We start from the raw sequence: 13,784 nt of genomic DNA, 5'->3' as shown, positions 1-13,784 counted from the left end.
TTGGAACTGCAAAAGGCATAGATTTTCTTTTCTTGTTGAGCCACTGGCGTAGATTTGATGCACATGTGTTACAGCAATAATGTGGGGCCCAGCTTTTGTCCTGGTCACCTATTTTGCATCCAAAATAAAGATGGTATGCTTTTCTCACCATTGCTGTTAGAGTCCGCTTTTGTGATGCAAATGTTACCTCACCACAAATATAACAGAAATTATCTGCATTGTTTACACAGTTTCGAGGCATATCTGCTTCGAGAGTTAAAAAACACAAGAGTTTCGTAGAAATATGAGGTCCTGGCAACTTTTCAGTTATGAAAACGGCTGCATGGGAATTATAATCCACAGGTCAACTCGTGCTACTGATCAAGAAATATCTCTACATTAATACATTACCTTAACTTTCAAGACACAGGTTTTCTGCAAGTTATGTGTCAAATACATGATGCTCATTCAAATTTCTATTCAACATGATAGTATTCTTGCTTGGAATCACTGTTTTAAATTAATTATGTCTCAGAGAAAAATATTCCCATTTGAAATGGGACTCGATTTCTCATTAATTTTCAAGAAATTTCACAATTTGACCTAATACTGTATCTTGAGAACTATAGCTAATTGGTACTTCTGACTTATTTTTTCTTTAATAGTGACCAAAAGTTGGTCAAATTTCACTACTCTTATCCAGGAAGCATTTTGCTTGTAGACCAGTGTTAACGGTCCCTTTATTGTAATGATGAACGCATTTGATTTTCTGTCATATTTGACAAGAAAAAAACAGCAAATTGTCTCATTACAAAAGCTGGAACCAGCAAATATTTGCTTCAACAAATGACTGAAACAATTTAAAGACTATTATTACATTTTCTGATTAATTTTCTGTTGACTAATAGATTAATTGAGTAATTGTTGCAGGGCAGAGTTAAATTACTGCTGATTGAAACCAGACATTTCCTGCTGCTGCTTCATATTAACTGCTTTGCAGCATTATTTGTTTGTCTGTTGCATAGTTAGTGCAGCTTTATTGTTTATTGCAGGAGGCCTGCGTGACAAGATAGGGACAATTTTTATGAGTGTTTGCTGGGTTTGAAAAATTACAGCAAGAAGCAGAGCGAGCTGGAGCCATGCGCTGTTAGACGAAGAGCTACGAATGACAGACATTGCTGCATTGAACCAGCACACCTCCATCACGTCACTGCTGTGCCACCATGACTCCAGTAGTCCCACAGCTCAACTGGCTGCTATTGCTTGTCAGACCCCTTTTCAATCCCTGTGGCAGCTGGCAAAAAGACCAACGTGTGGACAGAGGAGAAACACTCAACCGTGGGCCTTTTTCACGACATTTTGACTTGTCATGAGAGGAAAAACATGTGTCACTAATAACGTTAAAGCTGTCACAGTAAGCCGAGAAAACATCTTCAGATTATTACATTTTCTATGAATTTTTGGAAATTCTGGAAATCTTAACCACAGTGATAATGAAGGCGTGACGCAGCAATAAAAGTGAGAAACCGCCTCGCCTCTTACAACATAAATTCTCCCACAGTAGCCGTGTGGTTGTTTTTGCTCCCTGAAGGTCACAGGACTCTTATCTTTGCACCAACACTTCCGGTCCTTCAAAACTTGTTTCACTGCAGCTGCATGAAACCCTCCATTGTCAAACTATCTGGCTCTGCGCTGATGTACGGCAGTTAGCGCTGTTATTCTGCTGTCTCACGGTGCTTCCTGCCATTGTGGCCACGGGACCGATCCAAAATCTCACTTGTTTTGAATCATCCCTTATTTTGGTTCTTGGTCACGTTGTTGTACTTTGTGCAGGTGTCTTGGCTCTTTGTCTCTGTGGATGGGAGTGATAATAAATGAAAAGCTGCTGCCGCTATATGGAAGACCTCCCGAATGCTGCTTATTGCTTTTGAAGTTTGCATGAAATCTGAAAGTGTTGGCATTAGAGGAGCAACAAAACAGACATGCAGTCTGCTGTTTGTTCTTCTACCAGCTCATCCTTCATGGCTGCAGCACTTCTGCCGTTACATAACAGTGTTTGTTCTGGTGTGTAGCATGCTCTCTGGAATCAGGCATGTGCTTTGCATTGCACCACTGCATAGCGTCCCATCCCCCATTTACTCGTCCTGCCACTCCTCCGCTGCTTTCCTTGCCGTCCCACCCCCACAGCAGAGGGGCTTGGCGTGCCTCCCCCGCCCTCCCCCTCCTCCAGCGTTATGTAAGAGCTTCTTGCTAGTGCCTAGCCCACCGCCCTGCATGGCTCGCTGAGTCAAGATGCTGACTTAGCAGCTCCACCGGCCAGAGCAGAAAAGCATGAACACCTCAGTGGACTGTAGCAGCAGAGCTGGTTAGGGTGCTACTGAAGGTTATCTGTTGTTGCAGAGTAACCTACGTGTACTATGTGCATGTTGCGGTACGCCTGGCAGGTAGAAACTATGTGAGGAATGTAGTAACAGCATTACTATTAGATAATGCAATGGTGCACTGATAACTTTTCCAATGGAGTAGACAATGTGTATTATACAAAAAAAATCTAAACCCTTTAGGCCTGACTTTACTTTTTCCATTTTATTTGTATGGATACACAATAATATACCTAGTAAAATGACAACTTTCACCTTGTTTCTTTATCCTGACAGCAGTAATTACATTTTTAGCAACCTTGATTGAGGTCATTCTGGGATTTTCTCACCATTTATTTAATCATCTAAGCCCCAAAACAGCATGTTATTAAAGGCCTACTATCTTTAAAAAAAAAAAAAAAGACCAAAATTACACCATGTGTCAAAGCTAGAAAATGGAACTCTAACTTTCTGACAGTGCTTGAACTAAACATATGTGTTGTTATCATAAATAAAATGAACCAAATTTTAATTTAAAATTGTGTGATTTTATCAGTTTAAATTAATTTTACATCTTTGTAGATATTTTGTACCTTTTTAAATAAAATAGTCTGTTTCTAGTAAAAAGATTCTTTAAAAAAAAAAAAAAAAAAAAAAGTCAAAATTACGCACTCCTCGGTAGAACCAAAAACTAGTGAACCAGCTGCAACCAACAGTCACATGACAAAAATTCAGGGACTTTTTCCTGACCTGCAGGCTGTTTTTGCACAGAGCAGATATGTGACAAGTATCAAAAGAAATAAAAATATGAATAGCAAAATATCTGTGATATGCAGAGTAACCATTTATTCCAGTATTGGTAAGACTTGTGGGAAAAATGCTGCACATGCTGGTTCCATTTAAAAAACAATGTTTTAAGTAATCAAGAAATTCAACTTTTTCTCTTTGTTTTATATTAATATAATTTTTGAGTTCTATCTACTTTTAGCCCAGTTTATTCTTTTTTTCATGGAGGTGCAGGACTTCATATGGCAGTGAAAATTATCACACAGTGAGTAAAAATGTGACAGGAGCAAAAACACACTCAGAAATTGCTTGGAATTCAAAGAGTCAAAGACAGTCTTGATAGTTGAGGAATATTTAGCTGGTACTTTTATTGAGATCCATATTTTCTTAAAAACAAACTGTGATGAGGAAACATGACATTGTATGGCCTGATTCAGTCATTTGCTGGGACATTTTGGTGATGTCATCCTGCATTATCAGTGTAATGATGCTTGTCTTAGGTCAGCACCATATTTGCATTTATTTGCATTCTTAACACAAAACTGGATGCTTTTTACTCTCTTGAACTGGAACATGAACATGAATTATAGCACGAAGACCAGGAGAAAACAAACATGACGGTTCTTTGTAAAAAAGTTTTGCAGCTTTTGTGTGTCAGCTCGTGTTGTTTTCCACTTTTTGTCCTTCTGGATTTTATAAATACTGACCAAAGGAACTAAAATGATTGGATCCCACAGACCAATGAGCCAATCATGTGGTTTGCATGGTGGTATCCCTTGACGTTTGAGAGGCATGTGCTGGATCCTCACAGCAGCCGTTAATCACAGATGTTTGTGAACTTGCACATGTAGCTGTCCTAATAGTAGTTTAACCTCTGAATTTACTCTAAAATGTCACAGAGTCATGTGGTTGTTCAGATTTGCTTTCACACCGCAAACAAACAGCACCAAAGCCGAGTTAGAATGGAACCATTTCAGCAATCACAGTGTAGTTTTTAGGTCCGGCTTATCCAAAGCTGAACCAGAGTTAGTTACAACCAAACAGGCTACATGTGAAAGTCATACTTGCATTTTGCTTCATATTGCACAAGTTGTGGGTATTATAAAAGTCGTCATACCCCAGAAATACTTTAAATAGAGCTGAAATTAGGTTTAAAGAGCAGCTAAACAACTGATTGTCTGAATTGTATGTATGTCAGTGTGAAGCTATAAAAGAGAAAGTGCAGTGGAAATTCGTATTTCTAACCTTTTTTGCGTTGGTGTGTGACAATAATGACAACAATTGATATATAAATTAAGAAAATTTAACAGCGGACAAACAGTCATTCGACAGGTGCATTCAGAATATTGAAAAATGGCCATCTGCAACATCCAACATATTTGGCAAACATGACAATTATTATTTTAAATGGAAGACAAAATGAACTTGGAATCAACCTGTACAACATTTTCCCACGTGCCCACAAGTGTTACCAATACTTGAACATAGCTGGTGATGGTACATTTTTCAACATCACCTGTACAAACTGGTTTTTCACACTACTCTGTACGTCAAATATACAAAGATATTTCACCATGCTGAATGTATCGCCCAACAACTTGCTGACAACTTGCTCCCTTGTATACCATTTTTCTGCCACACTGCACTTTTTTACTGATCAAGTACATTTTATTTTCCTCTAAATCATTCTTATTTGTTTCCATACTTGTCTCTTCTGCACTGTGTCCACACTGTCTGCAGTTCACCCGAAAAGTCACTGAATTTGTGTCATGTAACTATAAGTCATGGCTTCTCAGTTGCGCTGAGGAATGCAACATTTTTTTACTTTTTAACCGAATCTTGTATTAACGGCTTACTTTTGCCAAATTTTAAAATGACACATGCAGAAAAATAAAGTGATTTAGATTAAAAAAATCCCTTGCTTTTATGCTTAGATTCCAATCACTTTCCCAGTGGAAAAGCAGTGTCCCAAATGATTCATTCGAGGACCGCTGGACATTTTAAAGTCCAGCAATTCCTTCTGTCTTTCTGGCTCTGAGAAATGGTGTGGTTTTGGTGATTTAGAAAGGCAGGTTTTGAAATTCAGAGGGTTACAAAATGCTAACTGCTACAAAAGCCCAAAGAACAATAATTGCAATTTAAAGGGGTGATGTGCATCCATTGAACACCATCTTGTCCCACAAGCAGATTTGTGTTTGGTTTTGCTATTTAAATTTATTTTAAATTGTTTTGATAGTAATTTTGACTAAACAAACTCCAAAACCAGCATTTCACACGAAGTGAACCGCTGTGTAGTTTGGGGTTCATCATCTCAACAGTTGGTTGTTAATAATCCATTTGGTTGTGACCTTTTGCTTGTCAGACTGACTGTTTATCAACTTGCCTGTCCTGTTGCATCAATGCGCTGCTGGCTGGTGAACCGGCCTAGTTTTTGAGACAAAGATGTAGATGGTTTTGTAAAAGAGGGCCACGTCCCTAAGGATTGGGTTTACTAGTCCTCAGTGGGACGGACAGTGTTTATTTTCCCTCGATTCCTGATCCATTTATGAAACTAACCAACTGTAAATGATTAATTTCACTGGGTGAATTCCAGAGGAAGTCTTAATTTTGGGGTGTGAAGACAATTAGGGGCATATTTCACAAATTCATATCTTAAACACATGCTGTATTTCACTGCTGTTAACAAAATTTATTATACTTTTGGTCCTTCATTTAGTCCATACACATATGTTTCTGTTTTTCATCTTTTCATTCTTCTTTGGAAACATGAACTTCTCTTCCTCAGTTGTTATGCTGCATGCTCATTTTGCTTTTTTTGTTTTTTGTTTTTTTTTTGAAGAGGCACTGACACTCGCTCAGGTCTGTTACAGAGCATTCAAGAGGTAATGACTGTTTTTGAAACAGCCAAAATGAATATGTTCAGGCCGGGCATATTAATTCAGTTAGACCTGTTTAGAATTTGAAAGAGGACCTGGTGAGCCTGAACTCCTCGGGCCTTTTAAGGGATGCTTGTTTTTGTATTTGCCGATCGCGGCGTGTCGTGTTGTGGGCGTGAATAATAGACCTCATTATTAGCGCTGTTTCCATGGCAACAGGACGTGTTTGCCAGGCAGATCTGAGACGGCCGAGCCAGAGGGTTCACATTCGCACAGACACCCAGGGAGATTCAACAGACTGTTTGACAACAAGCAGATACTGCATCCTACTGCATGAGAAGGCGACTGTAAACTTCAAAAACATAGGCCTGGTGACATTCAGCCCTCTGATTAATATCCCGCAGTGTGTCTGTTTGTTTTGTATTTCTGGGTAATTTAGTGAATAGCAACACAGCACTTATAACCTCAGATTACATGTAAGAGCTTTAATTGTTGATTGCTTGGAAGAGCAGAAACTTAAAAACACATCTGTCATCATGTGTTTGTGTCCATCTTGTCCTCTCTGTGGCCAATCTCCAGCACAAATCTTCATGCTGCACATTTCATTCCCAATAAAACAACACAAACAACCATGTTTTCTGTGGAAAAGCTGCAGTGATTAAGTTTTTCTTATTACAACAATGGATCAAACGAAGTTTAATGTGATAGGTGTTGCTCACAATGGCTGTCACCCTGCTCTGCATTTCCTTTTTTGTTTTGTGGCCTCTTAACTCTTCTCTGATGAGTCCAATTTGCAACTGTTCACCTGTTTTCAACCAACAAGCTCTCATAAAAATCCAGTGTACTAGAGCTGCAACTCATGACTATTTGAATTGTTGATTAATTTGTTGATTATTTTCTCATTTGGTCGATAAAATGTGAGAAAATGGTGAAAAAAAGGTTGATAAGTGTTTCCCTAAGCCCAAGATAGTGTCTTCAAATGTCATGTTTAGTCTACAATATTCAAAAAACCATCACAGAAGGAAAGAAACCAGAAAATATTCACGTTTAAGAAGCTAAAATCTGAGAATTCAGACATTATTTCTTAAAGGTTACCTTAATTCAAATTATTTTCCAATGAATACAACAGTATAGTTGTTAGTTGGTGGAGATTTTGGTGTGGCTTTTTCACTGAAAAAGAGCCAGATAGGAGAGGCGGAGAACAAATTGGAGCTAAAACGAATTAAATATTGGATTTAGATTAGTCAAGTGGCCAGAGACACAACATTATAGGAGAGTTGCTTCATTTGTTCTGTATGTGTAAATAGGCAACTGTTTCTATAAACCTATTCTTTAATGTGATAATGCCAACATTGTGTTTTTAGTTTGTTGCACCTTGTCAAAGCTATCCGCTCATCACTAAACACTAGACAAAGTTAGCACTTAGCTTGTGCACAAAGTAAAGCATTTTAGCAGCAGTTAATCCAGATATTTCCCTCAGGAGTTGTGTAGAACAAACTGGAGTTAAAACAAAGTAAATATTGGACTTAACATTGACCAAGTCGCCAGAAGCATGACTTCAAATGTTGCTTTATTTGTCCTGGATGTGTAAATACACAACTGTTCGCTAATCTCTATCATAATGTGATAATGTCAACATTTACTGCAGCACCACATATAAGAAAGCAAAAAAAACTTTATCTTTAAAGCTACAGTAATTAACATTTATGTTGATGTGCATCAAATTACTATGTTATTGTATAAGGGTTTGCATGTTGTGACAAACCCACAGAAAGTTACTGCACTTCTGTCTATCTCTCCTCAGCTGTGTGGAGTATTTTAGTGTCAGTAAGCTTTTTGTTTTGGTGCTCACAACTTTAAGGTTTTGGCAAAGTTTCAGTGCTTTCAGTGACCTTTATCAGTTGCAGCAGGGAGCTTTTTCAGTGAAGAACATTTTCTAAACCCACTGTACGCTACCTGCCTTGCACCAAATTTTCATGGTGAACCATGTAAAGCATTTTAGCAGTAACAGGGCCAGATATTTCCCTTGGGAGTTGGTTCAGAGCAAACCACAGTGAAAACAACAGCAAATATTGGTTAAGTTGCCAGAGGCACAATTCCAAAGGAGTGTAGATTCATATCTGCTGGATGTTTATAAAGGTAAATATTTGCTAAAATATTTGCTGGAACACCTTTAAATTGACTTTTCCTCCTCCCTTAAAGTTGTCTTAGTGGATTTTTTTATTATTTAAATGGATCACACCTATATGTAATGTGAAAAAGAGCATTTTTAGTGACAAAAGCACAGAAAAATTCTTGTCATTCTTGAGTTCTGGTCCTTTGTATGTAGTAATTAGGCGTCCATTGTTTTGGTTTTATGACCCGCAGTGTTCCTGTTTTGGCTAATTCTCACCGCCTTATTCCCAGCAACATCAGGCAGCTGATTTCAGGGAAAGATCTCTCAGAACCCACTGTACACCGCCATCCGACTTCATGAGGTGTTTTTAAGTCAGTGTTTTCTCTTCAGCTTGTTCCACTAAACCTGCAGAGAATGAGAGCTGCAGCTTTAAACTTTATGACAAACAAAGCATTTAGGTCTGTATTACATCGGATCCTCTTTCAAAAGTGGTGTATCGTTTTCATGTAGGTCAGTGGGGTAGCACATCTTTTTCTCCCTTAAGCTTATTTTTCTTGCACTGCCAGATTCTTAAGTGCGCTTGACCTCATTCTTGTGTGGCGAGTTTTCAGTGCTCTCTCCTAAAATGTCGGATTGACGTGGTCACGTGGTCCAGTGGTTCAATAACCAACAAGGCAGCCGATACAGGCCACTGAACACCATTTTGAAAAGAGAAACACACATATTTAATAGAATTGCATATTTCTGTTGTGTAATAGACAGTATCTGATATTTCTCTGTCTCCCACAGAAACCAGCGAACATCCTGGTGATGGGGGAAGGTCCTGAACGAGGAAGAGTTAAAATCGGTAAGAAGATTTGGAAAGATTATTCTATGAAACGCTACACGCGGTGTGTGGATTTGTAAATGATACAGCTTGCAGATACTCGTACCATTATGACAGGGGATCAATGAGGCCGTTGACTTGTTCGAGTGTCCGCGAGCTGCAGCATTTAACCTTGTGCCTGAGAGGTTGACAGAGAGCTCAGATCAGTGCTGTTACATAAGCCAGCTGGCCAGCGGACTGTTGAAGGGTAATGCTGCAATGTTGGAGTCTATTTTTAAACCCCGTGCTCCCAGTAATAGTACTGACTTATTGTTCCAGTGCAGCCAGACTCTACAACTGGTGCTGGCAAAGCTTTCACTGGACTCCACAGCACTAATAAGAGCAAATTCAGGGAGATATGTAGCTTATTTACTCATCTGTTATATAATTTTAATGTGACTTTTATTGTTTTCAGATTAAATTTACACGCTCATGTTCATATATGTTTCTCAAAAGTTGAGCTTTTTCTGGATGGCTCACTTTCACTTCCCACTTTCTATGTAAATAACAGTTTTAGATTTAACACTTAGAACCTCAGCAGGTTTTTTTCACTTCAATATAAAGTCCTGCACATTTACGGAAACACACAGCCTTGGCTAGAATAAAAGAGAACTTAGAAATGGTTTCTGTTAAGTATAATAAGGTTATAATGCCATAAATGACAAAAAGGGACAAATGAAAGTTGGGTTTGTTTAATTACTTATTTTACAAAAATCGCAAAAACTTTGCATCAGCATTTACAAATTTTTTTTCCCAAATCAGCACAGGTGTTACCAGTACTGGAAAAAATGTGGCTCCACATGCAATACATATTTTACTACTTGCATTTTTAGCTCGTTTTCATACCACTGCTCAGCTTGCAGTTCACCTGAATACTCTGAAATTTTGCTATACGACTGCTGGTTACAACTAAGTCAATCATGGCTTCACAGTTGTGCAAAAAAACACAATTTTTAGTTTTTTACCGAATCTGGTGAGAGCAAAAACTTAATTTTTTGGACAATTTTTAAATTTAGACATGTAGAATAAAGTGATTTTGATAAAATATCCCAGTTCTTTGCTTGGATGGACAGATACACGTCACGGATGAGTAACTAAGACAACATGCCTTTCAAACCTGCAACCAGGTTTAATGGTTAAACTTCTTAAAACAAAAGTTGCATCTTCATTTTGTGCACTGTGTCAACATTCTGCCAAATTATCTCGCATTTTAATGGCTACTGGAGATATCAAGGATTTTACACTAATAAACAAGCTTTGGAATAATTTGAATCACATATTTACAGAATAAGGCAAAGTAACATTTGTTTCCATTTAGAGCAGCTTTTAAGCTGTTGCTGTTAAAAGGAGTGAGTCTCTTGATAAATATCCCACTTGCAGCAGAAAATTTTTTCACTTTTTTGCTGCTGAGTAGGAAATATAACAATCTGAAGTGTGATTTTTCAGTTTGATAAATAAGATCCCAGAATGTAATTTTGGCAAAAGATAGGATATGTGTTTTAACATTAAAAATCTGCTTTACTTGTGCAGTTTTACCAGTTGTAGGTGTTTCACACTTAGCTGTAGTGTGGCCCTACAGCAGCCTTGGACGAGGGCCACCCTTCATCCTTCCATACCGCTCTCTGATAATGCCTTTGTTTGCTAACTGCATCTATCTTCTGTGCACACGTCCTTTAGCTGACATGGGTTTCGCCAGACTCTTCAACTCTCCCCTCAAGCCGCTGGCGGACCTCGACCCCGTGGTGGTGACGTTCTGGTACAGGGCCCCTGAGCTGCTGCTGGGGGCCCGACACTACACCAAAGCTATCGGTGAGTCACACGTGTTAAGAAAACCCTCATGTGTGCGTTAAACAGAACATTAAACTTGAACATTAAACTTTCAGCACTAAAACAGGACTTTGATCCCTGCTTGCTTGCATGACTGAAGCTGGTTTGTGTTAATCGACATGAGTAGCTGTGATTTTAGCAGCATAATGAGTGTCTCAGTGTCCCTGAAGGGCTCTCTGTGTGTAAATATGAATGCACATCAGTGGTGGATGATAAGGTGTAAGTGCTCATATGATCCCTGGCTTTCATCAGCGTGAGGCGGGTGTGTCTACACGTCTATATTTATCAAACGTGGAACATGAGACAACACTGCGCCGTCACAGTATTTCATGCAGCGAACACTCTCAAAGTGTTCCAGACCTCCAGTATGCTGGTGATTATTTCTATGAAGTGCGATCAAAAAGTTCTGAGACTGCGCCTATAAAAATCAAAAACTGCACTTTATTTAAATTTGGATGCTACCCACATCTAAGTGGCCTCTCATGAAGCGATACAGCACTTCCAGGTCTTCTGCAACACTCTTGTAACGCTCCCTGGAATTATTGTTATGTAATCATGTCAAGCAACGTCTGCGATGAGCACTGGATCTCTTAAACTGTGTCAAAACGATAATCCTTCAATCAGTCAGACTTTATTTGTATTGCATTTTCATGTAACACAACATGTAAAAACAGGAACTGAGGATCTGAAAGAACAGCACCCTAAATAGCTGCAATGAGGAAGCACCAGTGGTTGGATAAGTCAAAATTCAAAATTGTAAAATAGTGAAAAAGTAAAGTGGTAAAAGACAGGTAAATTAGATTAAAATGTTTTAAAAAATATCAGAAAAAATAGATATTCAAAATAATATCAATTTAAAAAAAACAATAAAATAATATTTATTATTATTATTATTATTATTATTATTATTATTATTATTATTATTATTATTATTATTATTATTATTATTATTATTATTATTATTATTATTATATTAAAAGAATAAAATCTATTAAATGCCAGGCTAAAAAGGTGATTTCAACTTGCATTTCATTTTGAGGAAGAGGAAGAAGTTGCATTGAGCTGGAGAAAACATGCTTTTTTAGCACTACATAAAAATCATGATATCTATGTCTGGCTATTAAATATAATTTCACAGCCAGCTGCTGGTTATCATAGCCTTAATCTGTGCAAAAACCAAAGTGTTAAAATTACATTTCACAGTTTCACAGATGTTTATGTGCCAAACTGTCTGTCAGCTGGCAATTTTCTGTTTCAAATGTTTATGCTAAGCTAATTTGCTGCTGACTGTGGCTTCATATCTAATGAATAGCAAAGGAAGTGGTGTCAGTTTTGTCATCTAAAATTTCCCAAATGCATTAAATATGAATGTATGATCATTTAGACCTACAGAAACCTGATTCAATTCTCTCAGTTTTTATTGCTTCTCAGTCAAATTCAGGTTCACTTTAACTTCACTTTGCTCTTTTAAGCATGTCTATAGTCATACATAATAGTTACACACCCATGTTCTGCCCGGAACTTGTTGGTCTTGTTGAAATGCATGTGTGTTTTATTTTATGTTAGTAGTTTAGAAAGAAGACACCAGTCACTGTAAGTGTTCACATACAAGTGAAAAGTTACTGCACATGTAAGATCAGTAATATATTAGGTTAAAAGTGGTTCCAATTCATGTAAATGCATATAATATAACAGTAAACAGCTTTAATGTGAAATCTGTCACCTTCATTTATTCCAGGAAGACTAATGCACTGTAGCTAATGTATCTGAAGAACACTCAGACTGAGTGGCGTCTGTGTGTGTTGTGTGTGTGTTTGTACATGCATCAGATATTTGGGCGATTGGCTGCATCTTCGCAGAGCTTCTAACGTCGGAGCCCATCTTTCACTGTCGCCAGGAAGACATCAAGACCAGTAACCCCTTCCATCACGACCAGCTGGACAGGATATTCAGCGTCATGGGTTTCCCAGCAGGTCTGTGCACAAAACACACAAATACACACAACTACACTCAGACAAGGCCACAGCTGTGTTTGCCTGCTGTTTTCTCAATCAGCTTTAATTTTGAAATTTGGGTTTGCATTTCAAACAAACTTGACTCGTGTGGAGAGTCACCAGGCTCAGCAGCTGGCCACACTCAGTGGATGCCGAGTGTTTTCATTGTCATCACTTCACACCGATCTGATTTCGTTTTGTGTTTGATGAGATATCTCGCACAAGTGCTAAATAAATGTCAACTGATTTACAGCCAATTCTGTGGAGTGTCTAGTTAACCCTTTGAATGTACGGGTCATTTTTTTCAAACACTATTATACACCTCTTGTCACCAGCACTTAGATTTGTGAACAAAAATTTTGAAACCAAAACATACATCAACAATGGTAAAGAAATGACTGAATCAGACTAGAATGAAGGTTTTTGACTTTTTTTGCCAAAGTCTTGACTTAAACCCAATCAGGAACCTGTGGACTGCGATGAAGAAACAAGCCAGTGTCAGAACGCGGACAAATATAGTTTAACTGGACCAATTCTGTCAAGAAGAGTGGTCACAGATACGATCAGAAGCTTGTAGTGGCTACTAAAAGCACCTAATTGAGGTGGAAATTACCAATTGACTTCTAGCCAAATATTAACTCTATGTATATTTTTGACCCAGCAGATTTTGTCATGTTTTCAAAAGACCTTTAATAAATGTATAAAAGAACCGCATAATTGTTTTTTTTGTGACAAAGAGTTAAAATTCAGAGTTGTAGAAGTCCTTGGAAACTGAAAGACTGCTATAATATACATGGTCTTTACATGAGTATGTAAACTTTTGTTAATAACTCCTTATATATCTGTATGTTTTGATATTTGTAGCATTTGTAAACCTGGTTGTGTTCTCTTGTTCCACAGATAAAGACTGGGAAGACATCAGGAAGATGCCAGAGTACCCCACACTGCAGAAAGACTTCAGGAGGACAACGTGAGTAGATG

At 38.0% G+C, this 13,784-nt stretch overlaps 1 protein-coding gene across 2 annotated transcripts in view; it reads left to right on the top strand.

Annotated features, from left to right (window-relative positions):
* Positions 1–13,784, top strand: part of cdk19 (cyclin-dependent kinase 19) — a 79,799-nt gene that overhangs the window by 47,365 nt on the left and 18,650 nt on the right. For both annotated transcript variants that reach the window (XM_055016194.1, XM_055016195.1), the window contains exons 5-8: positions 8,907–8,964; positions 10,660–10,791; positions 12,639–12,782; positions 13,704–13,773. In XM_055016194.1, the coding sequence (XP_054872169.1) occupies positions 8,907–8,964; positions 10,660–10,791; positions 12,639–12,782; positions 13,704–13,773 (404 nt within the window). The remainder of the gene's footprint in view (positions 1–8,906; positions 8,965–10,659; positions 10,792–12,638; positions 12,783–13,703; positions 13,774–13,784) is intronic.

Source organism: Amphiprion ocellaris, chromosome 12 (assembly GCF_022539595.1).
Source record: "Amphiprion ocellaris isolate individual 3 ecotype Okinawa chromosome 12, ASM2253959v1, whole genome shotgun sequence".
Lineage (NCBI taxonomy): Eukaryota > Metazoa > Chordata > Actinopteri > Pomacentridae > Amphiprion > Amphiprion ocellaris.
Note: the sequence above shows the minus strand (reverse complement) of the source record. Positions and strands in the feature narration are given on the sequence as shown.